The sequence below is a fragment of the Anoplophora glabripennis genome, unplaced genomic scaffold (assembly GCF_000390285.2).
Source record: "Anoplophora glabripennis isolate ALB-LARVAE unplaced genomic scaffold, Agla_2.0 scaffold78, whole genome shotgun sequence".
NCBI classification, from domain to species: domain Eukaryota; kingdom Metazoa; phylum Arthropoda; class Insecta; order Coleoptera; family Cerambycidae; genus Anoplophora; species Anoplophora glabripennis.
In genome coordinates this window covers 588989-603877 of record NW_019416286.1, presented here as the reverse complement: position 1 = coordinate 603877, position 14889 = coordinate 588989, and the positions used below count along the sequence as shown (strand labels likewise).

The following is a 14889-nucleotide window of genomic DNA, read 5'->3' as shown; positions in this document are numbered from 1 at the left end:
TCGAATTTTTTATTTTGCAGCATGGATTAATTATTATTATTATTATTATTATTAATAAAACATTTATAAAAATAATTGGCCTTTGATATATCTCTAGGGATAAGATTTATCCTATACCTATTGATATTCATGTGAAGGAAAAGAGCAATCAATTATAATATTTTGTATCTTTAAATCTGTGTTTATAAAAAAAATAGAATTAAGTATAATTTAATTCGTAATTAATCAATATTCACACTTTGTGGCCATATCTCGACATGCAAATCGTATTGTTATTAATGGTGGTTATATTCCGTTGGGAAAATGTCATAACTCATATATGGAGGACATAATATGCGTGGAGGAATTTCTCTTTGGAAATTCAGAGCATGAGTTGAAAACCCGTTTAATTACTAAAATTTCTATAAGCAACCTCTTTGCCGACATATGAGAAGTTATTTTGGATTATTGTTTTCATTCTAAATCTAGATTTTATGCAGAGGACAGTCTAAGATTTTAACAGATTCTGTTTAATAATTAAAACCACAAATGAATTAGTAGTGTCTGAATATCGTATGACAAATTGTTTAAAGCAATTGATAGGTACGCTGGTTTTATAAAGTTTATTTCCTAAACATTTTCCTCATCACAAACATATTTCATATCGATGAAATAATCGAAAATATTATTACATATATTTTTTATCAGAGGTATCGTAAATTACCATTATTTCGAAAATCGTAACTCCTAGTAAAAATTGACTGTTTTATTTGTCGATATAATATTAACATATTTCGAAAAATTGTACAAAGCGATTCAAAAACAAGCATATACAATTTTTTTATTTATGAAAATGATAATATACTATTCTGAAAAGCCTGATATTGCTCAGATTCTGCAATTACATACCATTTTTTATGTAAATACTACTTGATAATATACAGTTATTATCACACAAAGCACTTAAAATTATTTTGCGCACTGCCATAGCCACATTAATTACATGTTCCTTTGGAAATTATCCCGGATATCCTATCAAGGTCCCGTTGCACCGTTAATTTATACCATATACATGGGAGATCCTACCAAGGAACTGCACTTCTATTAATGAATACACAATACGAGTTAACGGACTTGTTATCACGTCCAGATGCTTCAAAATTGCAATAAGTTTATTAATGCGACGAATTGGCCAACTGTGGCAAATTTCAAGACATGTAGCGGAATGTTAACGGCGTACTCCGTTGAACAGTAATTATTTTTACCAAATAGTTAATTATTTCCTGTCACATCGTATAGTTAGAGACATCCATAAGCGTTTTTTATAATTAATCTTTCATTGATTTTAGTTGTTAAATCATTAACATTTCATGTTTGATTTAGCACAGAATAAATGCAATAAAACGTTTTATGCATAATCACATCACAATCATATTTGTGGAGTCAGAATTATTGGAATTTAATAAAAAAATATTCTAGTACTCAATGAAACGTGGTAGGTTTTGTTATACCTACTACTGGTTGCTATGTTACGATGTTTATTATCAATTACATATTTAATAGTTATATCTGAATTTGGTAAAAATGCAAGAAAGTAATTGTCAAGTTGTGTTGACGAGTCTATATCTAACAAACTTGATATTGCAAGGAAAATCCAAGGCAAATTTATTTTTTAATTCTTCACAAACTTCGGCAAATGTTATACGTTCCGAAGATGATGGCAACAATGCCACAAGGGTTATTATTAACGGAAAGGAAGTTAAATGTGATAAAACAAAAAACGAAATGTCTATTATTATAAATGTTAATGTTAATGTTAATAAGTAAATACATTAAATTTGATTTATTATAGGTTTGTTATTTTTTCATTATTCTACTAGTAAAATAAAGTTACTTTATTCCATTAGTGGATAAAGTATAGTCATTATAGAAGATGCAACTAAATTTTTATTGGCATTTCTATTTGTAAATAGAGGGAAAATAGTAAATGGTTTCTTTAGTAACTTAACAGAATTGCTAACATTTGTTTTACTTCCAATGTACTGGTGTAAGTATATAAAATATTGTCCATAATATAACTTAATTGTTGCCTCTCATGAATAAGATTAGAAAGAGGTCTATACTCGTATAGTCTCTATCTGGAAAGAAAATGCAAAAATATAGTTTAAATATAATACGGAGAAAATATCCACAGGTTTTTCCATCTGTATAGAATCAACCAAACACGGAGGGAATATTGTCATAAAACTTCGTTTATGTGCTAAAGCTTTTAGAAACTCCGAGCATATATCAATTTATTAAGGCAAGAAGAAGAAGAAGTGCAGTTATATTTCAACGAAAGTTTTACTCTCTAAACCAAACACGTGTATAAAATAATTCCCGTCAAAGCGGTTACTTGGCATTTGCTGAAAGAGTACCTGACACAGCTTCCATAACACAAGTTAAAGGCCCTTAAATGTTTGTCCATAGTATAACTCTTGTAGCGTTAATATGATTTTAATTTAATCCTCCAAAAATATATCTGTATTAGCTTTATTCATAAATTCCAAGTCTCGGTATGCAGAATATATCTAACTTACACATAAATATTGAGACTATTAATTGTAAACTTTTAAGGAAATGCGAAATAGTTTACCAAAAGTGTCTTGATATTGAACAGAATTGTTTAAGGAGACAATATACAGGGTCGGAAAGTCCCCATGGTTCATCGGCCGTTACGTGGGAGCGATAAAGTAAGTCATAGAAATCCGTGCGATAGAGAAAGATGGCTATAATGAAGGCGTCTAATAGTCACCGCCCATTTCGCCCTTCCACAAATAAGAAGTGGATCTTATATTATATTAATTACATTGATTTTATTACAAATCGATGAGTGTGCACCCACCTTTTGAGGCATATAAAACAAACTATAATTTAAATTTTAACGCTCTTCATATTATATACATCATATTTCCGAGTTTTTAGTTTGAAAATCCGTAAACATTTTTTCCACATTTTACTTCTACTAACAAGAGAAATGGACTAGGGCAAAACAAGAAACAATTTCCATATTAAACATATTTAATATGACCGTATACGTTTTTGTACCATTATTTGATATACCTGTATATACATAGTTTACCATCAAACATTCTGCTGTGATATGCAAAATTTATGCCCCTCTAAAAGTTTAAGACGTAAATTTTATCATAAGCCACGTATTTTGTTGTTTCGCGCAATTTAAAACCAGTTGTACGAATACTCGAAATGAGCTTGGAATGGCCCAATCCGTCTTGTCCTTTTTTCCACCGACGTCTTCTTCCACTGAGAAATTGTATAATATTTCTTATTACACTCCAGAAGTTCTGATTTTTAAATTGAAAGTAAACTTGCTATTTATCAGCTAATCCAATTCGAATCACGCATAAAGCGTATATTTTATACAATCTGACATGGGAAGCGTGTTCAGAAACTGTTATTGATAAAATGTTCTTTATTTTGTTGTGCGGGCTAATTTAATGGAAATAATATGTATCAAATTGAGATTGCTTCGGATCTATTGCGGGTCACAGAAAATAAGTTATTGAATTGGTGATATTAGTCTCCTAGTCCCGCATATTCTAGCTAAACCACGTACCCTATATGGCTTTTCAAATATATACTGTTTTATTCAGGTGCGATATATGGGTTTTTTATGTTAATCAAAACTGTACCTAAATCAATTGTATTTTTATAAACTTTATCAGTTAATTTAATTTCAGTGGGACATTTCTTTTAGAAAGCAAAGGTTGCAAAGAAGCAAACCTGTTTTAAAAACTAAAATAAAACTGTATTTAACCTATTAAATTCTTAATAATTGACAAACGTCATCTCTCTAATTGCACCAACACTCTTTAGTTCGAAAACCAAGCGATTGCGGACACATCTTATTTTATAACACTTTTTAAACAAAAAAATATAGTACAGCTAAATAAATTGAAAATGTAAAAAGCAGAAAAAATGTATTCTCAAAATATTAATAACTATTTTAAACAGTTTTATTATTTCTTTGTAAGAACAAAAAGAAGCCGCAATTAGTGAGTAACCAATAATTTTAAAAGCAATTTTATGTGTTGATAACACACACAGCTATTTCGATAAGAACAAGTAATCATTAGTTTCTCTCAACATTTATAATTTTATGGAGAAATCTTTATTACCCTAGTTAATCTAGCTTTTCATTTTAGAAGGTTGAAATACAACCAAGTTTGAGTAATCGTTCCACTGAGAGAAAAGTTTGCCCATAATGTTGGTAAAATCATGATTATAATTTATTATACAGTTCTGTTGTAGCAGAACACCAAACCTTCAGGAAATACGTAAAATGTATTAAATTGAAAACAGAATGTTTCTTGTAAAATGAGAAGATTATTTTAATTTACGCCAATATACAATATATTATAAATAACCGAATATTCTGTCAACAGTTTGATCTGTTGTATCGAAAATATTATATTATACCTATTTATTTTTTGTAGGGTCGTATTTCTCCTACACACAGAATGGCATACATAACTTTCCCTAATTTGTTCACCCTCATTTAGGTAATGGCGAATATGCGTCACTAGCACCACCTCACTTTAAAATAAAACCGTTCCTTCTTATATTCACGAGATTCTTATCTTCAAAACGGTTATTAACAGGGGAAAAATGTACATAAATTAAAACTTTTCGCTCAATTCGCTACCTCATTATTTTTTTATCAGATCCATCTTGTCCGCACCAACTTAAGGAGTTTGCGGAGGAATGTGAAATACTTGCTGCGGCAAGATTACCCTTGCGTACCATTAACATTAGCTCTACCAGTAAGACATAGTAGAAATGAAGAAGCTGATAGCGACATTTATAGAATAGATAAATAAACATAATCGACCTTCGTTACTTTCGTTATATTCATCTCCTGTTGTGGAAGAGAAACGAAATGCACGTGTCGATTTTCTGTTTTCTATCCATTATCCAGCTGCCCTTGAACAGTGTCGAAATCTGTCAAATCCGTCAAACCACTTCAGTTATCCGGTCGATATAATTAATTGGGAAATGGCCTCATCAATCCCAAAGGTTGCCACAAAGGTGAAACGAGTGTTCCCTCTATTCAATCGAGTGCTAATTAAAAGAGATGACCCGGCCACGCAAAGCAAGGGTGGAATCGTGCTGCCTGAAAATCAGAAAACCAGGGTGTTAAGGGGTACGGTTGTAGCAGTCGGACCAGGGCAAAGGAACGATAACGGCCAGAAAATACCGATGACTGTGAAACCAGGGGATTATGTAATTCTTCCAGATTATGGAGGCGCCAGAATTGAAATGGACGGGGAACATTATTTTATGTTTAGGGAAAACGACATTTTGGCTAAACTTCAGGAGTCCTAATTGCCCGCGGTGCGGTTCCATTTAATTAATGTAATTTTTATATGTTTTTATATGACGCATACATGTAAAAGGTACGATATTTTTGGTTGTCAATATAAAATGTAAAAGGATAAATGTTTATTAGATCGCCTTGTTACTTATTGGATTATTATACTTTTAAACCCAAAAACCTTTATGAATATTTACATGATCTAAAGATGTAGAAGATTTTTTTGAAATATAAGACGTCCAAATTTATAAGAAATAAGGTAAGTTGCCAAAATATAGATACCATATAGAAAATTAATCAGTACTTACTATTTTTAATGCTGCAAACATTCCAAAATACTTGGTGAGAAATGTTCTGTAACTGTTTGTAATTTTTCTTGTATTTTTAAGGTGTTAGGGTCTCTAAATAATTTGCTGTTTCTTGTTATAAATCTTAATTTCTTAGAAGCTACCTTGACAATATAATCAATGTGTTCTGAAAAGCTTAAAGTATTGTTAACTAACCCCCACATCTTCAGCAGAACTGTGTGGACTAAATGTTTGTGAATCGTCCATGACTGGATTTACACGTGTATGTGTTTGTTGTTAACAGACCAAGCTATAAGTGTGTTAACTCCTTTTTGAAGATTATAGGCCTGGCTGATTGAAGGGATGGATGTGTAGATTTCGGCGTCATCAGCATACAAACACTTTTCACAATTTTACATATTTTTAAGGTCGTTAATAAACAGGAGAAAGAGTAGGGGGCCCAAGTTCGAACCCTGAGGAACCCTCTGTGTAGCTGTATATGTCTTGGACTTGTCATCGTTAAATAGTAACATATTGAGTTCTATTATAAAGATATGAACGAAAGAAAGTAGTAGCAAAATCGCATGATGTATCTTTTCGAAAGTCGCATGCATCAAAAGTACATATGGACCTACCTGACAAATTTTGGAATCATATTTCTATTTCAAAACATGGTAAATATTCTCCGTTCAATTTGAAATTCAATATTCATTATTCAATAAATATCTATAGATGAACATTTTGATGTACCTACCTATAAAATGCTGATAAATAGGTATGCCAATAGACATTTAACGAAAATAATTGTACTTTCTTGAAATACTGATGTATTTTCATTGATACCGACTGTATATATTTTCTTGTAAAACTGAATCCAACAATATGTCGGAAGATGTCTGATAATGTTTACAGTTGCACTGTGTTAAGAGATGCTTTGTAACTGAATTAAAGATAATTTAATACACACAATTATAATCCAATTCAGCCAATTCGGAATGTTGCGTTGTCATTGGATTAAATTGATACTAATGTAATCGCTGATAACATTAAACGCATAAACAGAAGACAAATATGTTTAAAATGGTTCTGAATTAGTGACATCAAAGGATAAACAAAGCTGAACTATGATTCACATTAAAGAATATTAAAAAATATATATATTTTACTAAATTACTGCCATAGTTATGATATATGAAAATTTTTGACATTTTTGAAAGCTGAAAAATTGATGTCAAGTTTCCATTGCCAGCATATGGCACTTTTTTCGTCATTTTGAAATTATTGGTCATCATTCTGACACTGATTACGTAGTTAATAGTTCCTTTTTATTACATTCTATGCAAAATTAACTGATTGAACGTGACCTATTAAAAAAATCTTCAATAAAAGTATTTCTACTCTACGAAATGTAACGCCTATGCTGGTCCTGCGAAGAAAAATCGACTTTGGCCCACAGATAGCAAAATCCACATGATTTAATTCATTAAGTGGTTGAAAACGAGACCATAAATTGTTTCTAGAGAAGGGTATATATGCGAGATGGATCTAAATGGAGCCGCTTCTGTGGGGCTCACGATGCCTTTAAAACGCCTGGAAATGCTGAAGCGGGCGAATTTTTGGGTGGTTTGCGTAGAAAGATACTTTTGCGGGATATTGAGGAGTTTTTATGCCACTCGAATATACAACGAGGTTTGCTATCTCGCGTGATTTGCTCACTACTTTACATTTCAGTCCGATATTATTTCTGCCGCCGACATCGACTTTCCGCATTTCATTTAATTTATAATTTAAAAGGGTTTTTACTATAAAATATGTAGAAGAAGGGCTTACAGTGATAAAAATGTTATCAAATAAATTTGAACAGTAGGTATATATTCTGTGATTGTGTCCGAAGAACAACATTTTTTTATTTGTAAATTGATAAAATGTTTATACAATTTCCTGATTGTTCATAATCAATAGAAAAAAAAATTGTTGATACAGGTTGTCCACTTTTTATAAAAATGTTTAAGCCATATAAGCATTGTTAGTGTTGCCGTTACTACTTTTAGAGATATTTGCAATTTTCTATTTTTTGGACAGTTTTTGGACATGACCAAAAACATTCCAAAAACAACTGACAATTCGAAATAAACATCATTACTTACTGCTATTATTTTAATCGTTAGAATCACATCCCGGAGTCTTCTGACGGACTTTCAGAACACCCTGTATATATTTATTTGTATTTTCTTTCAGAGTTTAATTCACAGTTAAATTCCTTTGCATATATTGGCAGGCTTAGGATATAACGCTTGGGTTCATAGGAGCCCCGGAGCTTGTTAACAAGCAATTTTAATTTAAAACAAGCAACAAAATGGCAAGCGTGCCCTCGGCGTTCTATGGAGGTCTCATCAGGATTAGCTTAAACAAAAATAACAGGAGAGAGATACCAAAGGCAAATTATGAGGTCGAGTTCTTTAGCTCAGTTAGGAATTTCGAATACGCCTTCAACTTCAAACACAACACCTTTCTAGATTCTTAGAATTCTCTCTTTACTTTATGCTATTGAGCTGGACTGAAAGAAGCTTAATAGACATGATATACAGTGTGACCCAAAATATTAACTATACCTATGTTTAACTTATCAAAAGCAGCTACTTTTGTCTATTTTTTGGAGATCTCAGTTTTTAGTATAATATACTTTTTTAATTTAAAATTTCTACTACTCGCTTCTAGAGCATACATCGAAAAGCTTAGTCGATTGAATAATAAACCAAAAGACGCGGAATTAGTTCGGTTACTACTGAAAAATTTGTAAAATTTGTTATACAGTTAAGAAAAAAATGATCAATAATAAAAATTGACAAACTGTTTACCCAAAAAACGGATAAACGTTGTTGCTTCGGTAACGTCACACCTATTTTACTAAATAAAGTTACAAAAATGTCAAAACCTCCTCCTTTACTGTCAAGGCATAATCGTACACAAATTTTCTTTTATTATTATTAGGATTTCCTGATTGTTGTGATTATTCTGGCAGCTTTCCTTATTTTTCCTCATATTTTCTCAACTATGGATAGGAATACACCAGCTATCAAAGAGCCCCATAAATAAAAGTCGCATGGATTGAAATCTGGCGATCGAGTGGGTCAAGTAACTGGACCATTTCTACCCATCCATCATCCAGAAAACTGCTTAATTAATACTCCAATAATTCGGACACTATGTTTCGACAAACTTCCAAAGAAACGTCATCCAGTAACATATTACTTAAAGATTATAAATGCCTTCGACTATCTAACCGATTTGATTAACGTAAGGTCCAATTCCGGTTCAAGATTTACTGAAAATCTTTTCAAAACTGCTGAATTTGTACATAGTATAAGTGTAATTGTTATTCTTTTAAGATCCTCCAATCTCAACTTTTTGGTATATTCTGCTGTAAAGCCCATAAGAGACTCAGAATTATTTGCAGCATTCTCCTAAGGTGCATTTTCAATGATCAATGATAATTCATGATCCCGAAGCTCATGTATACGCATGATGCACCAATTTTGTATGAGACGATTCAGAAATTGATCCATTTAGATCCTGCAAGCTTTAGAAGAGGTTCCATGGGTTTCATATCCTAACATTATATCAACGTATTCACTATTTGTAAAACACGATATGATGCACAATCACGACTGTTAATATCTCGTCGTATTGCTTATACTTGGGAAAAACTTTAGGAAAAACTAAGATAGTGAATCATTGGAATCATTGGATAAGATATTAAAGTACGTTATTTAGATGTTTTTCTAACCCACAGACGACCCGGTAATATTATTTTAATGACTATAAAACAAAAATTAGTAACCAAAGTAAATTATTAATTACTTTGGTTATTTCTAAGTGTAAAGAATGACATATCTAGACAAGTTTTAGAGTTATATAAGGGAAATTATATATTTTTGCCATCCTTAATATAATCTATATAGCTTCTAAACAATTAGAAATTTATGTAGAGGTATTTGGAGCACCTTATACTTCCGAAAAAAAAAGACGTATGAATTTGTTTCTTTAAATGGGCATCCAATACTGCTTAAATTTTATTTTTTTAAGTAAATCCTAAGTTTAGAAATAATTCCTATACTGTTAAAGAATCCAGTGGAGCTGGAAAGAATTAAATATTTTCGTGACGGTTTCTGTTACAATTATTGATTAGTTTTGCCGCAGTTTATCGTGAATAAATGTTATACACTATTGAAACAATGTTCATTAAATTTCAGTGAATTGTTCGCAGAGATTTAACATTTTTCATTTTATGTTGTCGATGATCTATGAAGGTTAAACGATTCAATAATACAATACGGATAAAAAAGTATGTATTAATGTATACTTCGATAAAATTTTAACGTAAAATTAAATTTCCATCAATGGCTAGAAGTTAACACATAGCTGCAATGTCTGAACCATTTCGTTTTTACATTGTTTTTATTTCCACTTTAACTGCAGTTAGATCGATAGTTACAGTAATTCCTACTTTAGTTCTGCAGTTTTTGTGGAGTTTTCGTAAGAAAACGCTATAAACGTGTACTGGAATTCTAGCACGATGTAAAAATAAGCGATGTTACCACGAAGTAACAGTTGCCTTCACGTATTACTTAGAGAACAAACAGTAGGCATAATTTGGAAAATTTAATCTCATCTTTCTTATGAGTGAATAATAAAAAATATTATTAGCTACTCTCCTTAAAAAAAATGTTTAAAGTATAATTGAAAAGAGTTTCAAAGTTTTAAATTTGGGGTGCCGTGATAATGCTTAAAATTAGACCCAAGAGTAAGCAGTTTCATTCAGTGGAGAGTTTTAAGGATTTCATGAGATTTTCTTACGTCTCTTAATTTTGTGCAGTTCATTTTGCTTGTCTTTTAGCTTAGAACCCCCCTTTCATAAATAGTAACTTTGTCTGAATATCAAGCACGTCTTTATTTTTTCGGAATTTCAATGTTTTTCTATCGCCTCAACGAAGCATTTGGAAAAACGTACGAGTATGTATGGTTTACCCTATTACTTATTTTTATACATACTTTTCTCTATATTTTTACCATCTACCTATATCAAAAATGCAGCGTTTCCGGACCTCAGTTTTAGTTTTTCGTGTACTGTGCTTCAATAAATCAATATGTCATGATTTTTGCATGTCTCTGGAATTCAACAAGCCTTGTTTATTTATAGTTTTAATGTTTAAAGTATCATTTAAGCTAAATATTGTAAATCAGTGTAATATGACGTTCACAACATTTAGCAGTTTGTTTTTAAGACAGTTACAAGACTTTAAGGCGATTTTAAATTCCACCGGTACAAATAAAAAGCATTTTGCACAGCTTGAATTAAGATCCGCAAGGAATTGGATAACATAAGGTTCTCAGGGAGATATAAACCAATAAAGTGTACAATTTCTCTAAACTAGACGTATCTTTTCAAAGAGGATAATCCTCACAAATAAAACAGCGGAAAATCTAAAACGCAAGGAAAGGAAAATGTATTTTTATCGGAAATTCCTTTACTACGAGGAAGGAGATCAGGAAAATATGTATATTTTCAATTGGGCAGGTTAAATTTAGTTTTTAAATACCCATTTAATCGATAAATTACTTCAGTGGAATACATTGATAGAGATTTATTTTTTTTTTACATATACATAAGTATACTGTCTTTCTAGATGTACTGTTTTTTTTATAAAAAATTGTCTGTGTGGCCTGAATCTGGAACAATTAATTCGCAAATGATGGAGTCTTCTTATGAGCCTAAAATTGTGTAATCCTCAGTCTTTATTTAAAATCGTTGTGAAACATAAGTCATCAGCAAACTCAGTTGTCTATTTAAGCATTTTCAATGAATCCTACTTTTTAAAACAAAACTTGAAGTTAACAAATTTTAAACCTCAAGCTTGTGTAAAATATACTCAGTAATAAAAAGCAACTAGTATAAATAATAGTTATTTATTGTATAACTGTTTTAAGTAGCATTTTATCCATGCAAGAAGGTTTGATTATCTTAAGTGGATAAAAGGCAATTAAAACACGAATGCAAAACAACGTTTTATCCATAATTACATCACAATATGGTAAACAGATTTTTGTAAGTTTTGGCCTAATAACTTAAAGAGTAGAGTAATTTTCAAACTCAATTTACTCGAAAACCATTAGAAATATCGATTTGGACAAAGACAAAATTTTTACGTAAAATTGTTAAGATTTTATAAAGCTGTAGAAAAAATTGTAATAAAATTGAAATAAAAAAATTACGGGCCGAAAACCCTCTTCACCAACCTAAATGGGACGCATATGATTTGCATGTCGAAAAACGGAGTAGCCCATGTTATTTAACGTAAAAAGTTATGTAAGACCCATAATTTTTTTTCTATTTATTTGCGACCGTTTTGTCAATAACAGAAAAAAACCAGTTTTGTTTGAGCCCTTTTAAGGGCATATAAATTCCTAAGGGTGCGTTTTAGGGCACATGTTAATAGGAACTTTTTGGCTTATTTTAATGAGTTATAAACGCAGCAGAAGTTTGGAACCCTATTTTAGAAACACCCTGTATATGAACTTTGGATCATTTTAGGATGCACTAATAACAGGGGTTTCTGGTGCCTGTCGATACTGAGAATTGACAAATTTGAAATTGAAATTAGTGACGTACAGGACGTTGGCAGTTACCTGCATGTTTCAATACTTGACACCAAGACGGGCATTTCAAGAAAATTTACAATTATAGAAGAGGGATGTTGCTGTTGTTGAATGCTATTTAAATATGCAGCAAAGATATTTTTCAGCACCCAATTCGCCTAACACAAGACAGATTCTTTTTAAGAGACATCAATCAAAAATATACTTCTCAGTCTGGTGGAATCAACACATTGGTGAAGGTACCCTCAATAGCTGCTTCATTCCTGAATATCGCAAATCCGGAACCGTATACTGGCCATTGTATGAGGCGCACTTCCATTGGCCAATAAAGGTACTGATCTTACAACCATCAAACGGCATGGTGGATGGAAGAGCTCCTCTGTAGCAGAAAGTCATGTTGAGGAATCTATATATAACAAACTCGATATTGCAAGGAAAATCCAAAGAAAATATAGCTGTTCCTTAAAAGAAGAGACATCCGTAACTTGTGCAAATTCTTCACAAACTTCGGCAGATGTTATGTTTTCCGAAAATGATAGCAACAATGCTGCAAGGGTTGTTATTAATAGAAAAGAAGTTAAATGTGATAAAACGAAATGTCTATTGCTACAGACTTAAATGTTAATGTTAATAACTAAATAAGGTTTACTATTTTTTCATTATTGTACTAAATGTGAGAAGAACTAACAAATATTCCTTGCGGAAACGTAGCTGAGCGTAGTAAAATTTTGATCAGATACATTATTTGGATTCTAACAGAACACTGTTATATAGAGAAGTAACTGTACAACTTGAAATTTGTAGACAAGTAACTTTGTCACGTATGCGAACTATACTCGCGTAATATTATTTAATGTTCCTTCGAGCCCTTGTAAGTTATGGAAATTCCTGCAGGTAGAATTTCGACTTTATACAAAGAACAGATCTGTTTGTTGAAGACCTACACAATACTCCAAAACCGGCCGAAGTGCTTCAGGCCCTTTTGACCTACTTATAGATACTGCGGAAGGAATATTTTATGATGGAATAATTTCACATAGGTATTCCGAATTTTCATAATTTGTCTAAAACGTTTGCAAATGAATCGATTCAAAACTATATTAGAAACACCACCCCACATTATTTATTTAAAAATATAACTAGGAGTTTGAATTCCTTATATATTTCAGTAAAATTGGTAAATAAGATAATGAAGAATTAGACTTCAATTTAATCAATAAAATTAAATCATTCCTTTAGATGTCTAATGCTTAAATATCGTGATACCAATGCACAGTTTAGCAAACGAATATTTAAAGCAAGTCATTATAGTTTTTTACTTAATTTTTTGAAATTACAATATTTTTATGTTAACGGGTTCTTACTTCTTTTACGCCTCTGGTAAGAATATAAAGGCAATCCAATTTTTAAATGAATTATTCAGAACATTAGAGAGAAAGTGGCTACCCTCCAAATGAAAACAACTTTTTATCGTATATTTTAACGTTGCGATTTTTATTCAGAGGAGAAGCATCTATATGTTTCAATACATCACATTGGTATTAAAGAAAAGCATATTGAAATATCATTTAACGTACAAAGAGTTTGCTTGTGACATGCTATTTCTCTGTCGTTCTCAGTAGGGCAAGTATGAGATAAATGCCTCAGAGATATAAGTACTTCCCATACTTTATTACAAAAGTTTTTTGCTGGGACTTATCTGTATTAGTAATCTATGTCTCATATAAAACTGTATTTATATGACATTTTTTGTGATTATTTTTGTCTCTAGAGATGACGTGGATGTCGAACTCGTGATTTTTTTAATAATTAAAATTTTTATAAACTAATTTTGCATTAATCTACTTATATATGAACTCAAATTTAAAAAAATACATATTGTAGTTAAGAAGTTGAAAAGCTACTGTCTAGGAAAAAACTCTACTTTAGGACCAGTTTGCTATGGAATTTAATTGGTACACTTCTTTTGAAGTTAGTTTGAGTAAACATATACTTATTTATACCGGCGACTTCGCCATAATGTTAAATAACTTAGATGACGTTCTAGTGGTGCTAGAAGTTTTGGAGTTTGAAATATTAATTAAAGGATATGAATTTGACTGTAGTAAGATTTAATTAATTAAACTGTTCAAAACATTTGCAAATTTCTGTTACAGAGCAACACAAGTAATTAATTCATGAAATAATTTATAAATTAATAAAAAAAATCACAGCAATAAATCTGGCAAAGACTGATTTGCATATGTGTATAAAATTGTATACACTAGTAATTGTCTATTTAATTTATCGCAAAATTTACTTCGCTTTTGAATACCGGGTGATTCAGTTTGGTATTCGCGCTGTTTTTCTAGCAATATTTCTAATGAAACTATAGACTTCCTTACATAGCTGAATGCAGAAAAAAAAATATCTTCCAGAATTGATAAAAAATATAGAGTGCCATTTGAACAAAAACAGTTGACTATAGCAATTTTGACATATGTTACCATGGAGACGATCTAATAATGTCATTTGATAGAGTCTGAGCGGCAGTTTAAAAATATATAGGTAGGGTTTGTTATAGCTACTTGTTAAAATAAAAGAGATATGAGG

General features: G+C 31.1%; 2 protein-coding genes across 5 annotated transcripts in view; both read left to right on the top strand.

Moving 5' to 3' along the window:
* Positions 1–14889, top strand: part of LOC108907956 (kazrin) — a 99974-nt gene that overhangs the window by 9954 nt on the left and 75131 nt on the right. The gene's annotated exons all lie outside the window — the stretch shown is intronic.
* LOC108907919 (10 kDa heat shock protein, mitochondrial-like) lies at positions 5035–5364 on the top strand. Its single transcript, XM_018711756.1, has one exon. The coding sequence runs from the start codon at positions 5035–5037 to the stop codon at positions 5362–5364; it is 330 nt and encodes a 109-aa protein (XP_018567272.1).

Excerpts from the sequence above, each read along its gene's own strand:
- LOC108907919 (XM_018711756.1), top strand. The coding sequence starts at position 5,035 with ATGGCCTCATCAATCCCAAAGGTTGCCACAAAGGTGAAACGAGTGTTC.